The sequence below is a fragment of the Semicossyphus pulcher genome, unplaced genomic scaffold, assembly GCF_022749685.1.
Source record: "Semicossyphus pulcher isolate SPU_LCO1_2020_fin unplaced genomic scaffold, fSemPul1.0.p SCAF_1, whole genome shotgun sequence".
In the NCBI taxonomy this organism is placed as follows: Eukaryota; Metazoa; Chordata; class Actinopteri; order Labriformes; family Labridae; genus Semicossyphus; species Semicossyphus pulcher.
This window is the reverse complement of record NW_027211603.1, coordinates 35822946-35842796: the sequence shown is the minus strand read 5'-3', so window position 1 is coordinate 35842796 and position 19851 is coordinate 35822946. Positions and strand designations below refer to the sequence as shown.

At 39.8% G+C, this 19851-nt stretch overlaps 1 protein-coding gene across 1 annotated transcript in view; it reads right to left on the bottom strand.

Annotated features, from left to right (window-relative positions):
* celf1 (cugbp, Elav-like family member 1) overlaps nucleotides 1–19070 on the bottom strand; it is a 91308-nt gene extending 72238 nt beyond the window's left edge. Inside the window, exons 1-2 of the mRNA XM_069662590.1 lie at nucleotides 18970–19070; nucleotides 15596–15712 (exon numbers count right to left, since the gene is read on the bottom strand). Coding sequence (XP_069518691.1) covers nucleotides 15596–15699 — 104 coding nt within the window. The 5' untranslated portion in view covers nucleotides 15700–15712; nucleotides 18970–19070. The remainder of the gene's footprint in view (nucleotides 1–15595; nucleotides 15713–18969) is intronic.
* Between the last annotated feature and the right edge of the window lie 781 nt (nucleotides 19071–19851).

Below are 19851 nucleotides of genomic sequence, written 5' to 3'. Positions count from 1 at the left end.
ACAATTCTGACATTGCAATTGCACAGTTAACTGTTTATCATTGGCCACTACAAAAGTTGAATGTTTGATTGGATTTGTTCCAAATGATTTCTATCGTTAGCCCCACAATAAACATTTTAAAACAGGGGACAATGTCCAAGACAAGCAAATGGATTATTCAAAGTGGAAAGGCCCATGTGGGTAATCATCCAAAATAGTGTAATGATAAGGGATGGACAATATTTAAAAAAAATGAAATTTCCATAACCTTTTTTTTCTGCGACATATATATTGCATGATAAAATACAGTCTATTTCATCAGATGCACGCAGAGTGTAATAAATGTTTAGATTAATAATGGGATTCCTTGTTTTTGTCATAAACATACTTTTAAAGTCTGTCCTCTTGTAACGAAAAAAACCCCCACTTCTAATACATCTGTCACACTAGTATAACTATAACTATTACAAAGGACCGCATCGCTGACATTGGCATACATGTGCAGTTCTATTACGCAATGTAAAAAACCCACGTCCCTCTATATGCTGTGCACTCAGTATCAAACTTTCAGTTCCTTGGAGATCTTCCTCCAGCGAGCTGCACGATATTATACTGAAATGAGGAGATATTGTCTGTCTAACTCTGCACGTCCCTACTGCAAATACATTGATTGTCGCGGTTTATAAAGCTTATAAAATATGATGTCATTTGGTAACGATCGATCGTTTTGATCGCTACGTCATTAATAACGTCCCTCGTGCCATAATCATTGCCGATAGCCGATAGCATGGATAAGAATGTTTCCATGTGCTCTGCCAATCAAGGAGAGAAAGTTACAGGACCTCCAGTCAATGAAACACGTCATGCCCGTCGAGTGTCATCACTTCTTTGACAATTTGCCACATTTATAGGCATCAGTCAAGAACCCAGCAAAGAAGAGCTGGAGGGAGAAGTGAGGAGACACACATGCCTCCTCAGCATTATGTTAGTTAGTTTGTTAGTTATGCTTTATTGTTGACACAGTTTAAGGTTTAAAATTGCTTAAGTCACAAAGGCAGGTTCAAAAATTTGCCTAAGTCATTTATTCCTCTTGTGTTACATAATTGACAGACATTGTTATTAGTATGTCAATAGTCATCTATTGTCATAAACTTTTTGAGTGAAATTATTATTAAATATCATATATTCAATATTTGGTTCAGTTTTTTGTGTTTTCTGAAAAACTTGAAAAAATGAGAGGGTGTCGATGTTTAATGAATTTGCTATTGTTTAAACATGTAAAGTGTGTTTGAGTACTTTTTAAAGCGCTATATAAATAAAATTGATTATTTTTATTATTATGTCCATTTTCTGAACAAGACAAAACCCCACTCTTTTAACACACTTGATGTGTTCACAACTCTGACAGCCCTATGAAAAAGTATAGAGAAAGGTGGAATGACATATTTCTTTATAAAAAAATACAAACAGACTTGTGAGTCTCAGAGTCTCTGAACCAAATGTTGTTAAATTAGGAGAGGGGTTTTGTTTTGTTTGAAGAAAATAGACATACAAGTCCTAAATTATATAAAGTACGACTGATAATTGTTAAGTAAATGAAAACACTGCATTTATCTGGTATAATTTCCTGTATTTTTTTTAAATTGCAATAAAAATTGCAGAACACAAAGTTATTGCAATGTCAGTTTCTCCCAAAATCGTGCAGCCCTACATTTAACTGACTATTGCAATGAGAGAATCATCGCTGTAGGCCTCTTTCCTGCATACAGTATACATTCAGTCTGTACTGCCTGGTGCTTCTTTAATTTAATAAATTAAGTCTCTTCTACTCAATTAATCCCCGTACTACTTTACTCACAGCTTCTCTTTCAGTTCAGTCACACGGATGCAACGTACAACAGAATCTTATTCCAGACAACAACAAACTAAAAGCTTCACCAAGCAACACAGCAATTGTGTCATTTCACTAGACGTTTATCTTTAAGTTGAATGAGTGTCACGTTTTATTTTTAAATGAAGCTCATAAACATCAATTTAATTCAGAGGGAGTTTAAGATTAAAACGTAGAGCTCAAAGCATATTTTGTCTTCAATGCTACTTTAACATCATGCAGACGAGAATTTCCTTTCTGTGTTTTCATTCAGATAGAATATTTAGATCCATTTATCTGAATATCAACTTTAGAAGCAATTTCTCACGTTTTATGCAAAAAATAGATGGAATTCCGTCTAGTCCAATCTCATGCAGGGAAATGTAAGTGTACATTTTTAAATCTAATTATCAATATCAGTAATCAGAGTGTAATATGTTTAATAATATATGCAGCATGTTGTTTGTTCAACACATATTGAATATAAGCTTCCAATTATACTTTCTTATGAGTTTATCCCCATCCATCCATCCATCCATCCATCGCGAAATTGATTATCTTTTTTTCAAACTATTTTTGAGGTTTTGGGGTTCATTATAGATTTTTATCTATTTTTATCTATGTGTTGTTGCTATAGTGTAGGCGGAGTAAACAGATAAACAATACCTCACCCTATTTAAAGAAAGTATATCGTAACACCATTATAACTGAGCTTCATTCTTCTCCACCATATGTTAGTGTTTGTTCACAAAACTACTTTAATCTGCTCAGCTTGCTTCTCTTCAGTTATTTCTCCAAACACACACCTTCGCCCGCTGTACCTGCACACACCTTCGCCCGCTGTACCTGCACACACCTTCGCCTGCCGTACCTGCAAACACCTTCGCCCGCTGTACCTGCACACACCTTCGCCTGCCGTACCTGCACACACCTTTGCCCGCTGTACCTGCACACACCTTCGCCTGCTGTACCTGCACAAACCTTCACCCACTGTACCTGCACACACCTTTGCCTGCTGTACCTGCACACACCTTCACCCGTTTTACCTGCACACACCTTCACCCGCTGTACCTGCACACACCTTTGCTTGCTGTACCTGCACACACCTTCACCCGTTTTACCTGCACACACCTTCGCCTGCTGTACCTGCACACAGACTCTCTGTGTTTCTTTGTCCCTACATGTATCTGCTCTGTTTACATCCATCATGAGCTGCACATTTTACAAGCCACCAAAATAACACAACTCGTGTTTTGACTTTTTCACCCACAATCTCATTTTCACAGCAGCAGGTGAGCCGCGCGTGAACAAGGGGGGGTTCCAGTAACTTAATCTATCATGAATGACAATCTTTTTGAAAAAAGAAACATGACAGAATTAGCTAAATTAGTCGGGATACGTGTGAAAGGGCAACTCTAGAAAATGTCAGGGTCAGACGGTCCTGAAATTTTCAGGAAAATGTCAGGAGTGCATGTGTGAAAGGAGCTTATGTCGCTCGACCACAGCTCTCTCTCTCTCTCGCAGCAGATTAGGGTTGAAAACTGATTGTATATCTGTGTTGGGTTTTTTTTAAAGCTGCGGTATCTTTTTTTAACGTAAAAATAATGGAGATTGTATTATTTAAAACGTGGTATCGAAAAGCATCAAAAAACCAAACATTTTGACAACCTTACTGCAAGCACACTTTCTGTCTTTCCTACTTTGCTCTAAATTATTCTAGTCTTGATTAGAAATGCATTAGCACTGATGAAATGGCAGTCACAGGGGATGAGATTGGTGAAGAAAAGGAACACTGTTTGAAAGTGGAGGTCTTGTTATTTATTTGTTTACATTTTCCAGGGCAAAAATTAAAGTGAGTGATACATATGAGGAGGACTTAAAGCCCCTGGAAACCCAAATCCACAAAATCCTTCTCACTATGCAATTTAAAGTCGTATGTACATACGTGTAAGCATGTTAAAAGTTTTAGAAATGACTTTTAATCCAAACTGGAGTTATTGCTATTCTTACTTTGTTAACTTCCCTGACGCTGGGGTTAAATGGGGCGTGGTCAGTGAAGATATTTATGTTGTCATAAATTTTCTCGAACCAATCGTGAAATAATCAACAGCAGTTGTCCCGCCCTCACAGGTGCAATAACACTTCTGGGCTGGCGATCAATCCCTCTCTCTGAGTCTGCGCTAACTCCTGTCCACATACCTTGACCATCTCTGCACATACCTGTTGCAGTTACCTGCCTAACGATCGCCTTTTTTCCCCATCATGCCTGTGTGTGCTGTCCCCTGGTGCACATCCACCATCTGAGATGACAACGTGTCATTCTTTTATTTTCTAAATGCGGCGGACTTGGAGAAGCAGCAGTGTTTCCGCCACTTACATTTAATGAATTGTTGCAGCCGCTGCTTCAGAAGTTGTAATTGAATGACTCTTTGGAGATTTCCGCTGCAAATCAACGATCGTCCATCCTCTCCTCATTGAGGAAGACCACTAAAACAGTGAACTCGTGAAGTCTTGGCAACCACATAAACAACAGTGGAACCAGTTTACTTCTAACGGCAAAAGAGGGTCCGCTCCGCATCGCTGACATCGGCATACATACGTAGTGTGAACAATCCACGTGCCCATATCAGCTGGACCCCCGCAGGTGTCAATCAACACGGGAGCTGCCACGCCTACACAGTCCTGAGAAATTGTCTGCACAGCCAAACGAGCTGTTTTTCAAGATTTTCTCGTGGTTCTGAACGTTTATTTTCACTCAGATTTTTGTGGATGCTTTATGACACACTCACAACTGATATCATATATGCATTTTTGCTATTTCAAGCTGAGTTTCCAGGGGCTTTAAGCATGTACAGGACAAAATCAGCAAAGACATCAAAGGTATAGCTTTGTCCACAGGGGGCGCCAAAATCAACACAAACTGAAAGTTCCTCACTTGAGCTTTGGCTTGGACTTTTACTTACTTACCCATGAATATTTTTTCATTGTTCATTTCCTATACTTTATGCAGGTAAAAGGAGGGTGGCCTTTTTTTAAAAAACTTTCAACATGTCAACATACATATCTTTTTTCACAAAACTGTGATGGTAGTCCTATTTAGCAGTGTGATTTGTTTATGAATTTAGTAATACTTGCAAGTGAGTTTTATTATTTGTTTTTTCATACAAATAAAACCTTTAACAGGAACAGCAATTACAAAACCAGACATTTTATTAAGAGAATTATTATCAATCAATACTAAACATTTGATTTCATTATAATTCAGTTTTGACTGGTTATCAGTCTCAATTTTACTGATGCCTCTCTGCTTTGTGACCATAGGCTGTATAAAAAGATGGACGACATGACAGCTCCCTAAAAGTGAAGCCAAAACATTTTGAGCGCCCCCTGCTGACTGGCTGCAGTATAGGTCATAAAGCCCGCCTCCTCCATGTTAACAGCTGGGACATGGGTCAAACTATAAAATCAAAATACACGCCCGATAAATTTTTCTCAAACATGGTTTCTGTCATTATAGCTAGTAATTATCATGCTGATTTACGTCCAAGTGTTCATTTTTCTGACAAGTTTATTTTTAATTAGTTATTTGATGCTGTCAAAAGGATGATTGACAGCTCTGTGACAAATTAGGCTCCTGCAGCCGATCAGTTCCAGGTGAGCAGAGCGGAGGACGATCCTCGAGTAGAAACGTAACTAAAACAATCACTACAGTCATTGAAGTTTCCATACCTGTGAACGTTAACCTCAGACCAACACAGAGAAGCTATTCTGATGTTAAACACACCGGTGTGCGGGATCCTTGCTGTTTTTTCAGTAAATTAAGTGTCTGTTTGGGTTAGCGGAAGTGGCTACGGTCGCTTCACTCGCCGATCTCTACTGTGCAGTCTCTGGCTCCATATGACGTCACCATCGCAAGATGGCAGCGCCTATCGCAGGGGCTATTTTGGCATCAATCTCGTACAATGGGAGCAGATGGAGACGGGTTGTCCATACAGTCTTTGCTTGTGACCTACAAAAGCAAAACAGATTAGACCATCTGCTAAAATATGACTCACTGCTGACACTAGGATGGATTGGAGTCTTTATACACATTTCCTCATGCAAAGTTTCACAACCCCTATTTATCCAATACATGGGTTTTACAGATATATAAGTATAATCGTTCATGTCCTCCGATATGCTCCGCTATTAATGACTTAAATTCTTACAATGATGTGACAGAAAGTCACTACACCTCTTGACAAACAGAGGGCACAATGACTATTTCACCAGTATGAGAGCCAGATCTACAATCATAACATAAATTTCAGCTGGAGTCAACAAATATACCGGGCCTCCTCACTCGTGGTTAAAACTATAAACCAGTACAAAAACGACAATTACCAACATATGCCTTATCCAGAACATATGTTCTGCTCTGCACAGACAAATTGAAAACACGCAATTTTTTTTTTGCATTTTGGAACATAAAATAGCCAACTGAACAACTTAAACTATTCAGTCAGCACTAGGCGGCAGGCATGATGGGAAATAAGGACATCCCTGTCGCTGCCAGAGTGCGCGTCACAGCTGAGCAGAGCAGCTGAGCAGACACAAGAGTGAAGGAAAGCATGGTCTCTCTCCTACAGAACGAAACATTGTGAACAACAAATTCATGTAAAAAATCACAGTAATCAGCCAAAGAAAGCTTGCTTTCAGAGCACCGCTGTTTCTACCCTCTGCGCATCTAAACTGCGCAGACGAAATTCCGTGTGTACAGTCTGGCTCTCAGTTAGTTTGAAGTTCGATGATAACTAAGGAATAGGAGCTTAATGCTTTATTGTCTGCTAGTTTCACAGCGGTTACACAATAAACAAGCTTAAATGTCTTCACCTCCGTACAACCCCACAGGAAGAATTTTGTACCATCGTCGCGCTGCTGCAGACTGTGTGTCTGTCTACTCCGCCCTCCGTCACACCTGCCGCTCCTTACAGCAGCGAGGCAGACGTGCGCGCGACTTTTCTAATTCACAGGACGGCAAATTAACATATTTTGAGAAGTCCCTTTCACATCTCATAAAGATGTTAAAGTTTCGATGTTACAGTGTCACAGACAGACAGAGAGCAGAGCACAGAGACAGCCATGTTACCGTGATGCTACGTTTTGATTGAGTCCCGACCTGCGGACTGTTGGCTGAGCTCCAGACCTCTGCCCCGCGATAGACAGTCCATAGATAGTCCAAAATGTCCCAAACAGAGCAGAATAATAAGAATATAAACACAGACGAAGGGCAGATCCTCTGGAGATGCAGACACCAGCTCACACTTCTCCTGGATTATGATGGATGTTGATTTAGAGTGAATATTTAATATGGAAAATGCTGCTCTTAAAGCCTTTTATTACTATTATTAACGGTATCAGTCTGTCAAATGAGCTGGTCTGTTTTTAGTGACTTTTATCTGTAGCAGCACTGTGTGAAGGTGGGGAATACATATGTTTGTTTTTGGTTTATACTCACTTCTATTTAATTTGATATTTAATTTATTATAATTACTATTTGGAATTTTATTATTTTAAGCTCTCTCTCTCTCTCTCTCTCTCTCTCTCTCTCTCTCTCTCTCTCTCTCTGTCTGTCTGTCTGTCTGTCTGTCTGTCTGTCTGTCTGTCTGTCTGTGTGTGTGTGTGTGTGTGTGTCTATATATATATACACCTCAGCTGCCGGCTTAGAGGTATAACGACTTTGCCCCACCATTCTGCCTCAGCAGCTTTTATACAGAACGAAAAGGCGGCATAACAGCTAGGCAGTTAAAATAATACTATACACAGTGTATATGCATGACAGGATCAGCAAAGACAAGAGACGATCCATTTATCCACAGGGCCACAAGAAGCAAGAAACAGCTGAAAGCCCCTTTTTTAAGGCAGGGGTGGTTAACATTATGGTAAATGGACTGTACTTATATAGCGCTTTTCTAGTCTTTGCGACCACTCAAAGCTGCTTTTACACTACATATCACATTCACCCATTCACACACTGATGGCAGAGGCTGCTCCCTAAAGTGCCCAACTGTCAATCAGATATCACATTCATACTTGCCCAAGGACACTTCGACATCTAGCCTGAGGGAGCTGGGGATCGAATCTCCAACCTTCCAATTGAAAGACTACCGACTCTACCACTGAGCCACAGCCGCCCACATTACCCCCGTTCCATTCAGTACATCTCTTATCATGAATGTTGCTAAGTGCTACTCATGGTGATTCATGTTGGGCCTCTCTTTAAATAACATAACAAAGAGTCGGTCTAGACCTGCTCTTTTTGTGTCTCGAGATAACTCTGGTTATGATTTGGCACTATACAAATAAAATTTGATTGATCACCTGAATGGAGCTACTCCAAGACCCCAGACTCAGATATGAAGAAGCATGAAGCATTGGCACTACTCAGCTGTGCTCACTTGGAACTGGTACTAGGCACTTAGTCTACTAGTCCACTGCACATATTAGCTGCTCACCGGGGGCGGGGTTCTTAGCAGAGTTTCATAAAGACAAAGCGTGTTTGTGTCTTCAACGCGACAAAAACTCAGCTGCTGCTAGTTCAACTAGTTTTATTGAAACTGTCTTTAGCAGACCTGGGGTCTAACTTACAACCACACACAAAGCAGGACCTTAAAAAGGTGTACACCCCTGCCCCCACATAGGTTGTGATCCAAAGAGACAAACCTGGTTGAGGAATGTGCACAGGTAAACAAAGTCTGACCCATTTATATAACCACTTTAGAGATAGCAGAAACTCATCTACTTCTCGGTTGCTGCCATTATTAGCCATAAAATGGGGGAATAGGAGGCTTGTAAAACTGATTTTTTTTTTGGTGCAGCACTGTCTTGTGTGAGATATCCTTTAATGTAGATCCTGCACACTCTTTCATAATTTTCATAAAATCATAAAAGTTTCACAAACTGATTGTTTTGGGATGACACAAGCCCACGTATTCCAAAAACAAAAGTGTGCGCACAAAAATGTAAACACATTATGTAGTAAAAAACATTGCCAGCCATGGACAACAGTCCAAATTTAGTCTCCACGTCATAAAACAGAAAATTTAAATGTTTAAAATGTATACGCATTTAAGCTTCAAAGCTTTGGGTCAACCCTACTGACATTGACATTTCACAACTCTGTTTAACAAAGCTAAGACTACAGATGATTTTTTTTTTATTCCGGTGCCAAGTTCTTCAAGTCATCTTTTACAGAGGAGCAATAGATACCATCCTGACAAGAAAATGCCATGGATTGTGCAATGTCAAGGTGAAAAAAAACTCCCAGATCCTAATTTGTAACCGTCTAATGAGCATCAATGATGTAATGTGAGGTGTTTGCGCAGGGCCAAAAGTATAATATATATATTATATACCCACTCATGCAACAGCTGGCTCACCCTTCTTATGTGTGGAAAGTAAAGAAGCATCCAGTGTGGTACCACCAGAGTCATGACCAGCTTCTTTGCTCAAGCTGTTCTGAATCTTCGCTGTGGGTGTGCAATAAGTATTGCATAGGTGCAGACCGAACAACTAGAGTAAGAGCTAAATAAATGCTGCCAATGGGGGATTCTTTAAAGTTTGAACAAAAATGTTATTTCAGGCACATATCCCTGTTTGTTCATTTTGCAACTCATTTTCATTTCAATATTTATTTATTTATTTATTAGAACTGGACTGTCTACATCATTTACATACATGAGAAGGTAAAAATATTAGAAACAGCTTTCTACCACATATACCACATCCTATATAATGTTTGATCTCTCAGATGATCAGTCTATGACCACCATAATCCTGTGCTATCCCATTACTGTTGTCAGTTACCACAACAGCTTGGGAATCCCCATTATCTCTGCTTTCCAAGTCTACAGATGTGATGCTATTAAAGACTGTCATAGCATCCATGAAACAAAGGCAAAGTACAGGCCTTAAAGTGAGTTGGACCGTGGGAAAAGTCTGCATGGGAATGTAAAATGCTTTAAGAGGAGATTAACTCAAAACTGTTGAGGGAAAGAAAACAGGGTCAATGTGATTATTGAAGTCGCAGAGGCATTTAGTACTAATTGTAGATTATAGGAGCAGCCTATCTGACAATGTGTCATCTGTCCTTTCCTTCACAAATTTAAGACATGTATCAAAGACAGGTTTCCATAACAACAGGAATTAATTGTCAGAATCAGAAACTGTCAAAACAACAACCAACTTAAAGGTATAGAATATAAAGTTGTTGAAAGTACCGAAATACCTCTTTCTAGTACATTGGATTGTTATGTGGGTTCAAATTGCGAATACAAGATCTCACTACATTTTGGCGTATTTCTTGCATACACTTCAATGGACACTACCCATGTACGATGCCTTGATTTTACTGAAATAATACTACCACACTGACACACAACAAAATAGCTGCTTATGAGTATGACAAATAATCATTGAAAGCTGTTGTCTTTTCAGAGACAAAAGGGAAACCCTTAGCACATGCTATACTCACAAGGCCGGCCAGAGTGAGCTACTTACACAGGGCTTGAATTCAAAGAGCAGTGGTCCACCATCATCTCTGGGAGAAAATCCAGCTTAAAAGAAGCCATGTTGACAAAATGATGTTCGTCTCTTCTTCTTCTTAAATGCAATGAATGTAAATTGCAAGAGTGATCAGTTGTTCGTGGTTAACTCCAGATTGTACACTTGTGGGTAAATGGCTGGCAAAGAGTATAACAAGACAGTCGACAGCGATCAAAAAAAACGAGTACTGCAGGAAACCAATCCACATGGATGACCTGTCCAATGGAACATAAATATAGCACACAAAAACTGGCCGAGGAACCGCCTTCGTTTGAGACTGAAGAAGAGCACAAACGACAGACACAAAGTGACAGGGCTTCAGGTCAGCTTTCTAGGTACTGGGACTGGGACTAACCACAGAGGGCTGCTGGGATCACTAGGGCCATAGAGAGAAACGGCCATTTGGGGTCCCACAATCAAAGTGCTGATGGTCCACAGCCTTTGTGAACATTTGTCCTAGACCAGCAGATCTGGCTGCAGCGTCAGATAAACAGGGTGTCAGATTGATGGTGATAAGGCCCAGTAGGCAGAGGGAATGAAAGAGGGAGTGAATAGTACTCCCCAGCCAGTAGCTAATCCCTGGACTAGCCACACCAGGGGCGGACAATTAGGTTCCGGCCTGAGGGGGGCTGCGTTTACCCTGTTGTCCTACAGGTCACACTGGTTTGTATGTGATTTGTGTATGAAAACAGAAGGGAGCCAATGTCAAACGACACCAGCTTTTGTCTGTGTGCACATTACAGCACATACAAACGCGCTAACACACCCAAGCGCACACACACACACACACACACACACACACACACACACACACACACACACACACACCTATGGAACAACAAAAACTTCAGCCCTGCAAGTTTACTGCATCTACCAGCCTGCCTTCAGGTGTCAACTCATAACTACTTCACACTGTTTTTGAAATATTCAATATAATGTTCACCAGCACTCAAATTAAGGCTGGGCCATATTGCATTATATATAATCACATTATTTTTTCTTTTCAACAGGGGATTTTAACATCCACATAGATAATAACATGAACGATAATGATATCGTGATCACTCAAAATGTTCAAAGAACCTCCCTCTCTGATATGTTAAAATAGGTAAGATATGTTGTAGGTAAGATGTCTTATGTAATAAAATATGTTGTAAACCCTGAGTGCAGAGACAGTTGCACCAGTAAAAATCCAAAATACTCAGAGCAAACAGAAAAATCCAAGAAGAAACAACTTAATGGTAAAAGCCCTGAAAAGAGAACGCAGGAAAACTGAGCGTAAGTGGAGAAGAACTAAACTCCAAACTCACCATGACCTCTACAAACAAAGCCTGTGTAGTTTTAACAATAAGTTACGCAGGACTAGACAGAAACATTTTTCTAATATGATTAACAGGAATGTTAACAATAGTCGCACTCTATTTGCTATGGTTGACAAGCTAACAAACACCACTTACTTTCCACAGAGAAATGTAATGAATTTGCCCGCTTTTTTTAGTGAAAATAATGAAAATATCAGATTAACCAGTTGCACCACTCAAAACAATAAAACCATTCTGTCCCCACAACCACCTAGTAATAACTTAACTTTGATGTAAATCATCAACATCTTGTTTTGACATACTTGTGTGCAAAAACAATTTTTAATGTGGTGCAAACTGACTGTAAACAAATAGTAAATAGCTCACTGCTATCAGGCATTTTCCCAAAGTCACTTAAGGGAGAAGTTCAGTATTTTTAAACCTGGGCCCTATTTTTTTTACAAACTTTGGTGTCGAAATGACTTTTGGAATCGTTCCAGTAGATGGACCCTGCCATAGCCACGTTACGGCCGCAATTGCTGCAACATAATACTCTAACTCACGTTTCCAGCGTCCTGTTCAGGTAACATCTCACCACTCGCGAGATTTCAGCGAGACTTCTCCTTGAGCAAGACTTCTGTTTCTGGAAACACAAAAAGGATCTTACTCTGTAAAAAAGGATGATCTTTGTAGGGATAATTTCTGTAATGTTGTTGGACACCTGGAATAACTTCAATCAGGCGCAATTGCCCCAGGGGATTATGTTGCAACCATTGCGGCCGTATCCCAGCTACGGTGGAGGCCATCCACTGGACCGATTCCAAAAGTCTTTGTTCCTATGAGTCATTTTGAAATACGAATTTGTAAAAACAGGGCCCAGGTTTAAAAACACCAAACTTCTCCTTTAAGACATTAAAGCACTCCTAAAAAAGAGAACTCTAGATGCCTCTGTATTCAACATCTACAGACCTGTCTTCAAATTTGTAGCTAAGATTATTGATAAAATGGTATTTAGTCAACTCAACACCTTCTTGAATTCTAGTGGTCATCCTGACAAATTTAAATCATCACAGCACTAACAGTCCTTATAAAAATGTTAAATGTTATAAGGCTGAATACTGATTCAGGGAAAGTATCAGTTTTAGTTTTATTAGATCTCACTGCCGCATTCGACTTTGTAGATCCCGGATGGGTTTGAAAACTTGGTTGGACTCTGAGGGACAGTTCTTGATTGGTTCATGTCGTACTTAGAAGGTCAGAGTTATTTTGTTACTTATTTTGAGTCTCGGGTAGGCTTGGGCAGTATCCATTTTTTCAAACCATAATTCCTTCTTGCCATAATACCGGGGAATAAGGTTGTTTAGGTATATGAAGGTATTTGAAAAAAAAAAATATGTCAACATAAATTATACGACTTACAGATCTCAAGGACGCACACACAAAAATAACAGCTTAATTTTTCTTTTTCGCTCTGCTCTCCTGCGCAATGCCATTCAAGTTTCCAGGACACGCTCCTGTTGTAACCCTCTGGAGCCATCCTCTGACTGCAAAGTAGCCTATGCTTTAATGAGGTCATCAGCTGTCCGCATAATACACAACATTCTGGCCATAATAAGTGTTGCACAAACCTGTAGTATTTGTTACAGTTGTGCCATCCTTCTCAGCTCTGCCATTCACCCGCTCTTCCAGCAGTAGCCTGACCTCTGCTAGCACATGATGTACATTACAACACATCACCTCTATCTAACCTCGTATACCCTGATACTGTGATACTGCTCAAGCCTAGTCTCTGGCTCTAAAGACAAAAGACAAAGTAATATAATGTTGGCGTGCTCATAGACTCCGATCTCACCTTTGTTAGCCATATCAAAGCAATGTCCAATACAGCATTTTAACAGTTAAAAAATATTGCCAGAACTAGGCTAGGGGGTTTGTGTCCCAAAAGACCAAGAGAGGCTTATCCATGCATTTATCTCCAGTAGGGTTGATTAGTGTAATGGTCTTCTAACTAGACTTCCTAAAAAGACAATGAAACAGTTGCAGCTCATTCAGAATGCTGCTGCTAGAACTCTAACAAGAATGGAACACATTACTCCAGTTTTAACTAAATAGATTTTTAAAGTGTTTCAGCTGGTTTACAAGTTACTGAATGGTATAGAGCTGGAATATAATTGTTTAACATGATTCAACCAAACAGGAACCTTAGATCTGCTGCCACAGGACAGCTTGTTCAGCTGAGAGTCCTAATAAACATGGTGAAGCAGCGTTAAGTAATTGTAAGTTAGTAATTGTTATGTAATTATTCAGAACTATATCCTCTTAATCATTTTCCTATTTATTTTACAATGATCTTATTCTCTTTTATTACTATTTTATTTACTCAGTATTTTAAGTATATTTTTATATTACAATCTTCAATTTGTTTAAGCATGTTGTTTGAATCTTCCCTTGGATTTCTCTTGGATTTGTGTAAAACACATTGAGTTGCCTTTGTGTATGAAATGTGCTATAGAAATAAACTTGCCTTGCCTTTACGCACAAGCACTAAAGTTGTGTTTTATACTTTAAGTTTGTATATGCTTTTTTTAAAGATGAGATACTAGATTTAGTGTAAAAACAAAAATATATTTTTTTGAGTAAAGCATATTTCTAATACCACACACGACAATGAAAAAAGCACATTGTGATTCTGAAGGTGTCCTATAAATCACTACAAAGATATCAGTAGCTCACTAGCTAGTTTTAAAGCAGCTAACTTCATTTTGCTTACAAACCTCTAGTGCTAATTACAGATGGAAATGAATAATGGCAATGGAACAGCAAGTCGTTCTTGAAATGTCTTTCCCACCTAATCGCAGCCTTTCAAACTATTTCACTGTTGCATCCTTTTCATGCCGTTTTTTTTTAAATACAGTCTGCACTATATTAAGTCAGTCCCTTTCTCGTTTTGACATTCCAATAAGATCAAACATGTTTATTTTATATGTTTTTAGTCCAGGATCAGGCAAAAAGTCAACAACCAATAGAAGGGCTCTCTCCAGCACCAGACAGGAAGCAGCAAACCAGGTAGATAGTAAAAATGAGCGGACTCTGGGGAGGGCTGCTGTCACTATGACTTAGTTACGGCAGGACATGGTCTTACAGAGGTGAAGGTAGACAGGGGTCATCTACTAATCAGAAGATCCAGTCCATAAAATCCTCATGGGCAGGTTGGAACCTTGCATCTATTCATTGTGGGAATGTGTGTGTGCAAAGGTGAATGTTGACATATAGTGTAAAGCGTTTAAGTGGCTGAAAGACAAAAGAAAGGCATTATATATGGGCAGTCCTTTGAGCTTTTGCAGTCCATCTTAGTAAGGCAGTGTTAGCTCCTGTGAGCCTTTGAAACCATCAAGTAGTGGGGAAAAAATGGTACAATAGAGGAAAAAAATGCTTGACATTTGCTCATACTGTTTCCTTTTCGTTTACTTCATGTTCACCATCTTTAAAAATGCTGCATCCTATACCGTGTTTCCTTTAATGTTTCTCATTTAATTTGAATGATTTCTCTGTTGTAGGTTTCAGCTTTTAGAATTGTTTTTTTTTTTTGCACATACACCCATGTAAGAAACAAAAGTGCTGGTTGGCCACTAACTGTGTCATAATTTAGATTCTTGATCAAAAACTGATCTTAATGGTCATATATCATTTATATTCAATACATTTGTCTTTTTTATAGTTTTTTATTTTCTATGTATGAACTAATTTCTTCACTGTTTGAAAGACTGCATGGTGTGGGCAGTGGATTACTGGTACAGCCCGCTTCTCCCCCAAAACATCACAGAACGGTACAGAAGAGAAGAATAGGCTGAAGGCTACTTACCTCCCCAGTGCCAAGTTGGAGCCCTCCGAGTTAGGGAGGGGGAGTGTGGGCTGTCCAGTCTGATCCGGAGACACATATAGGGTTTCAGGTTCCAGGCTTTCCATTCACGGCTTTGCACTAACACACAGAAACAAGCCGGATCAGACACACAAACACAATAAACACAGTGCCATTCATGAGTATTCAGCCCCCTTGGACTTTTTTATAGCAAATTTCAAAGTGTAACAACCTGTAATTAAAAAGAATTTGAGCTTTTAACCGTTTGATAAACAAACAAGAGTAGTCCTAAGACACCTAAGAGATGCACAAGTCAACATGAAGGCTAATGTTTGCACCTGATCATAGTAAGGGTTGACCCAGCAATGCACTAGAAGCTTTCCATATACAATTTTGTTTGCAAAAAAATTGTATACCATGTGATACTACAACCCTTAGTCCAAACTTTAACTAACTTCAACTGGGACTATTTTATGTTGGTTTTACAGCTCTGGGCGAAATTTGGACTTTTGTGAAGTTTGCCTATGTTTTGCATGACTGTGTTTGTGTGCAAGTGTGTGCTCTGTTTTCTGTGTGGATCTTCAGCGTTCATCCTGCAGGTGTCTTGTCCTGATTGGTCAGAAACGTGGGTTTGCCCAGGGGGAGTGTCCTCCACTGGATTGGCTCATATACATCCATCCATCCATCCATTATCTTCCCTTATCCGGGGCCGGGTCACAGTGGCAGTAGGATCAGCAAGGTGACCCAGACGTCCCTCTCCCCAGCAACATTTTCCAGTTCCTCCTGGGGGATTTCGAGGCGTTCTAAGGCCAGACGGGATATATAATCCCTTCGGCGAGCTCTGGGTCTGCCCTGGGGTCTCCTCCCAGTTGGATGTGCTTGGAAAACCTCCAAAGGGATGTGCCCAGGAGGCATCCTACCCAGATGCCCGAACCACCTCAGCTGGCTCCTTTCAGTGTGAAGGAGAAGTGGCTCTACTCCGAGCTCCTCCCTGATCTCCGAGCTCCTTACCCTATCTCTAAGGCTGAGCCCAGACCCTCCGAAGGAAACTCATTTCGGCTGGTTCTATCCGCGATCTCATTCTTCCGGTTACTACCCAAAGCTTATGACCGTAGGTGAGGGTTGGAGTGTAGATCGACCGGTAAATTGAATGCTCTGCCTTGAGGCTCAGCTCCCCCTTCACCCACGACAGTCAACAACTACACTATGTGATCTCATTTCTCTCTGTAAATATCCCCCCATTACTCACAAACATAGGCTGTATAAAAAGATGTATGTCATGACAGCTCCCTAAAAGTGAAGCCAAAACATTTCAAGCGCCCCCTGCTGACTGGCTGCAGTATAGTTCATAAAGCCCGCCTCCTCCATGTTAACAGATGGGACATGAGTCAAAACTATAAAATCAAAATACACACCAAATAATTTTTTTTCAAACATGGTTTCTGTCATGATAGCTAGTTATTATCATGCTGATTTGTGTACTTAGTGTTCATTTTTCTGTTTAATTAGTTATTTGATGCTGTAAAAATTATAACTGACAGCTCTGTTGACAAATACGGCTCCTGCAGCCGATCAGTTCCAGATTAGCAGAGTGGAGGACGAACGGTGAGAGGAAATGCAACAAAAACAATCACTACAGCCATTGAAGTTTCCATACCTTTGAACGTTAACCTCAGACCAACACAGAGAAGCTGTCCTGCTGTTAAATACGCCGACGTGCGGAATCTTTGCTGTTTTTTCGGTAAGTTAAGTGTGTGTTTTAGCCGAAGTGGCTATAGCAGCTCCACCCACCGATCTCTACTGCGCAACTCTGGCTCCAAATGACGTCACCATCACAAAATGGCAGCACCTAGTCAGCTGTGGTTGTGGTAGAGTCAGTCATCTTTCAGTCGAAAGGTTAGTGGTTCGAACCTTAGCTCCCTCAGTTGACATGTCGAGGTGGCCTTTGGCAAGACACTGAACCCCAAATAGCTCCTGGTGGCATAGCCAATGGTGTGTGAAAACTATTTGGGTACTTTATGTAGCAACCTCTACCATCAGTGTGTGAATGTGTGTGTGAATGGGTAAATGTGACATGTAGTGTAAAAGCGCTTTGAGTGGTCGCATGACTAGAAAAGTACAGTCCATGTTGCAGTACTGTAATATTTATTCAATTCAATTTTAAAAATAGCAAAATGTTAAACACATTACAGTGTAAAACACATGTGTCAATAGTGTATTTTATTATTTTTGTGTACCTACTATTTATCACTGTTTTACCTTTTCTGTCTTTTTGAGCTGTAACAGGGTAGATTTCTCCCAATGGGGATCAATAAAGATTATATTATTTTATCTTATTATACTGTTACCACAAAAAGCCCCCCCAAAAGCCCCATATCTTAAAAAACATCTAGAAATGATAAGGTGGGCGATAAATAATTTTCTACGAAAGCGTAGAGCTTTATTAAAATTGACTGCTGATTGGCTCTATATAAATAAAAATGGATTGAGTGATTGATTGTGATATTTATTTGACTAATCTGTTGGGAGAAAATTTGGATATTACCAAATATGTCAAAAAGATATTATCTTAAGTACCTAAAATGTTTATTTCCAAGTAATCATTAATTGAGGAACTCAAGAAGACACTGACGTTAGGTGTACCTTCTAGGGCTCAGGAACACGACAGTAAATTCATCTTGGTCTTGCCATTATGCTTATCCTGACTTTGTATTGCTTTGGAGAAATGTATTTGGATAAACCGAATATGACAAACATTTCTGTTGGATTAATTTGCTTAGTGTTTTCATCATTATTTATAATCATAAATCTAAATTATAAAGCACAAAAAAATACATTTTTAGAGGTGACAAAACATGTCCAAACCTCTGTAAGCTTTACATGATATTTATGTGAATATTTCATTAGACTTTATCTCACTTTTATCACAGCATTGGTCCCCCTTGTATATCTGGTATTATAATTATATTCATTTGTATACAAGATGTTTTGTACTTGATGTATTTGTGGTACTAAAGTTGTGGAATAAATAAATAGTGGCAACTTCCGTGTTCGACAACATCACGTGCTCACTCTTTTCGGTTAACGTTAAATATAGCCTGAACTACAAAGCTTAAATCTTAGCAAAGCTCGTACAGCTACAGGTTATCAACATTATGTAAACAAACCATCTCTATCACGATGTCGACAGTCAACTATCAAATTGTTAACCTGACGTTCATCACATATAGGTAGATTCTACATAAAACCATAACAAGCACTTGCGGTAGCTACATGATCAGACTTACAAGTACATACAAGCCTACAGCGACGTGGTTATGTTATGGTAACGTTAGCTAGCAAGGGTAGCTTTTGGAGAACTTAAATGACAAACTTACCCTTGTTCTTAACGCCACCGTTTATTTGACTCGTGCTTGAAAAAAAAAGTCGTCCAGGATGTTTGCTTGCCCTGTAACGTGATCTAAACAATACTCGTGGAAACACACTGAGCACTACATAGGTTATATAGCAGGTCTGTCAGTTCAGAGACTTGGCTAATGTTAGCAATTACAATGTAAAATGGCAGTCTCTTCGGCTGAACCGTTACTACTCGACAGCTGCAAGGGGAGGTAGGCGGCGGCGGCGGCGACGAGGGGGGGTTGATTAAAGCCAACTGTATGTTTGACTTAAGATAAGTTTCAAGTTTCAATCTAATTTCTCTATGACCGATCTTTGATTAGAAGTGCTCTTTGAGAAGGTGTTCAAGGTGCAAGTGATAGTTCCCTTGGTTACACTTTAACATGGCAGGCTACAGTCCATAGAAGGGAACCCTCTGGACCCCCCTTAAATTGCATCCACTGTTTTCCTCTATAGCGCTTTTCATTAAACAGCTGATGTGAGGACATGTTTTTAATGAGATCCTCTCTGAAGCGTCACGTGAAGCAACGTCCGTTTCTGATGACGGCAGCAGCTGATCACAGCTGGATCAGCTGTTTTTGTCTGCACACGTGTACTGTACGTATTCTTGGAAAGGCTCACAGTAAACACTGCCCATGCTTTCACCAGTTTAAACGTATCTGCACTTGGAGAACAACCTGCAGCACTGTGTTCTCCTCAGAGGCTCGGAAAACATCATTTGGAATGGGTTTAGACTTTGTGATGTATGTCTGTGTTTATTGATAACCTGCTTTCAATTCTTTTTTTTCACTGAACAGAAAAAAAAGTAGAGGGAAAAACTGCACTGTGCCCAGGAGAGGAAAAAAATCCATCAAAATGTCAAG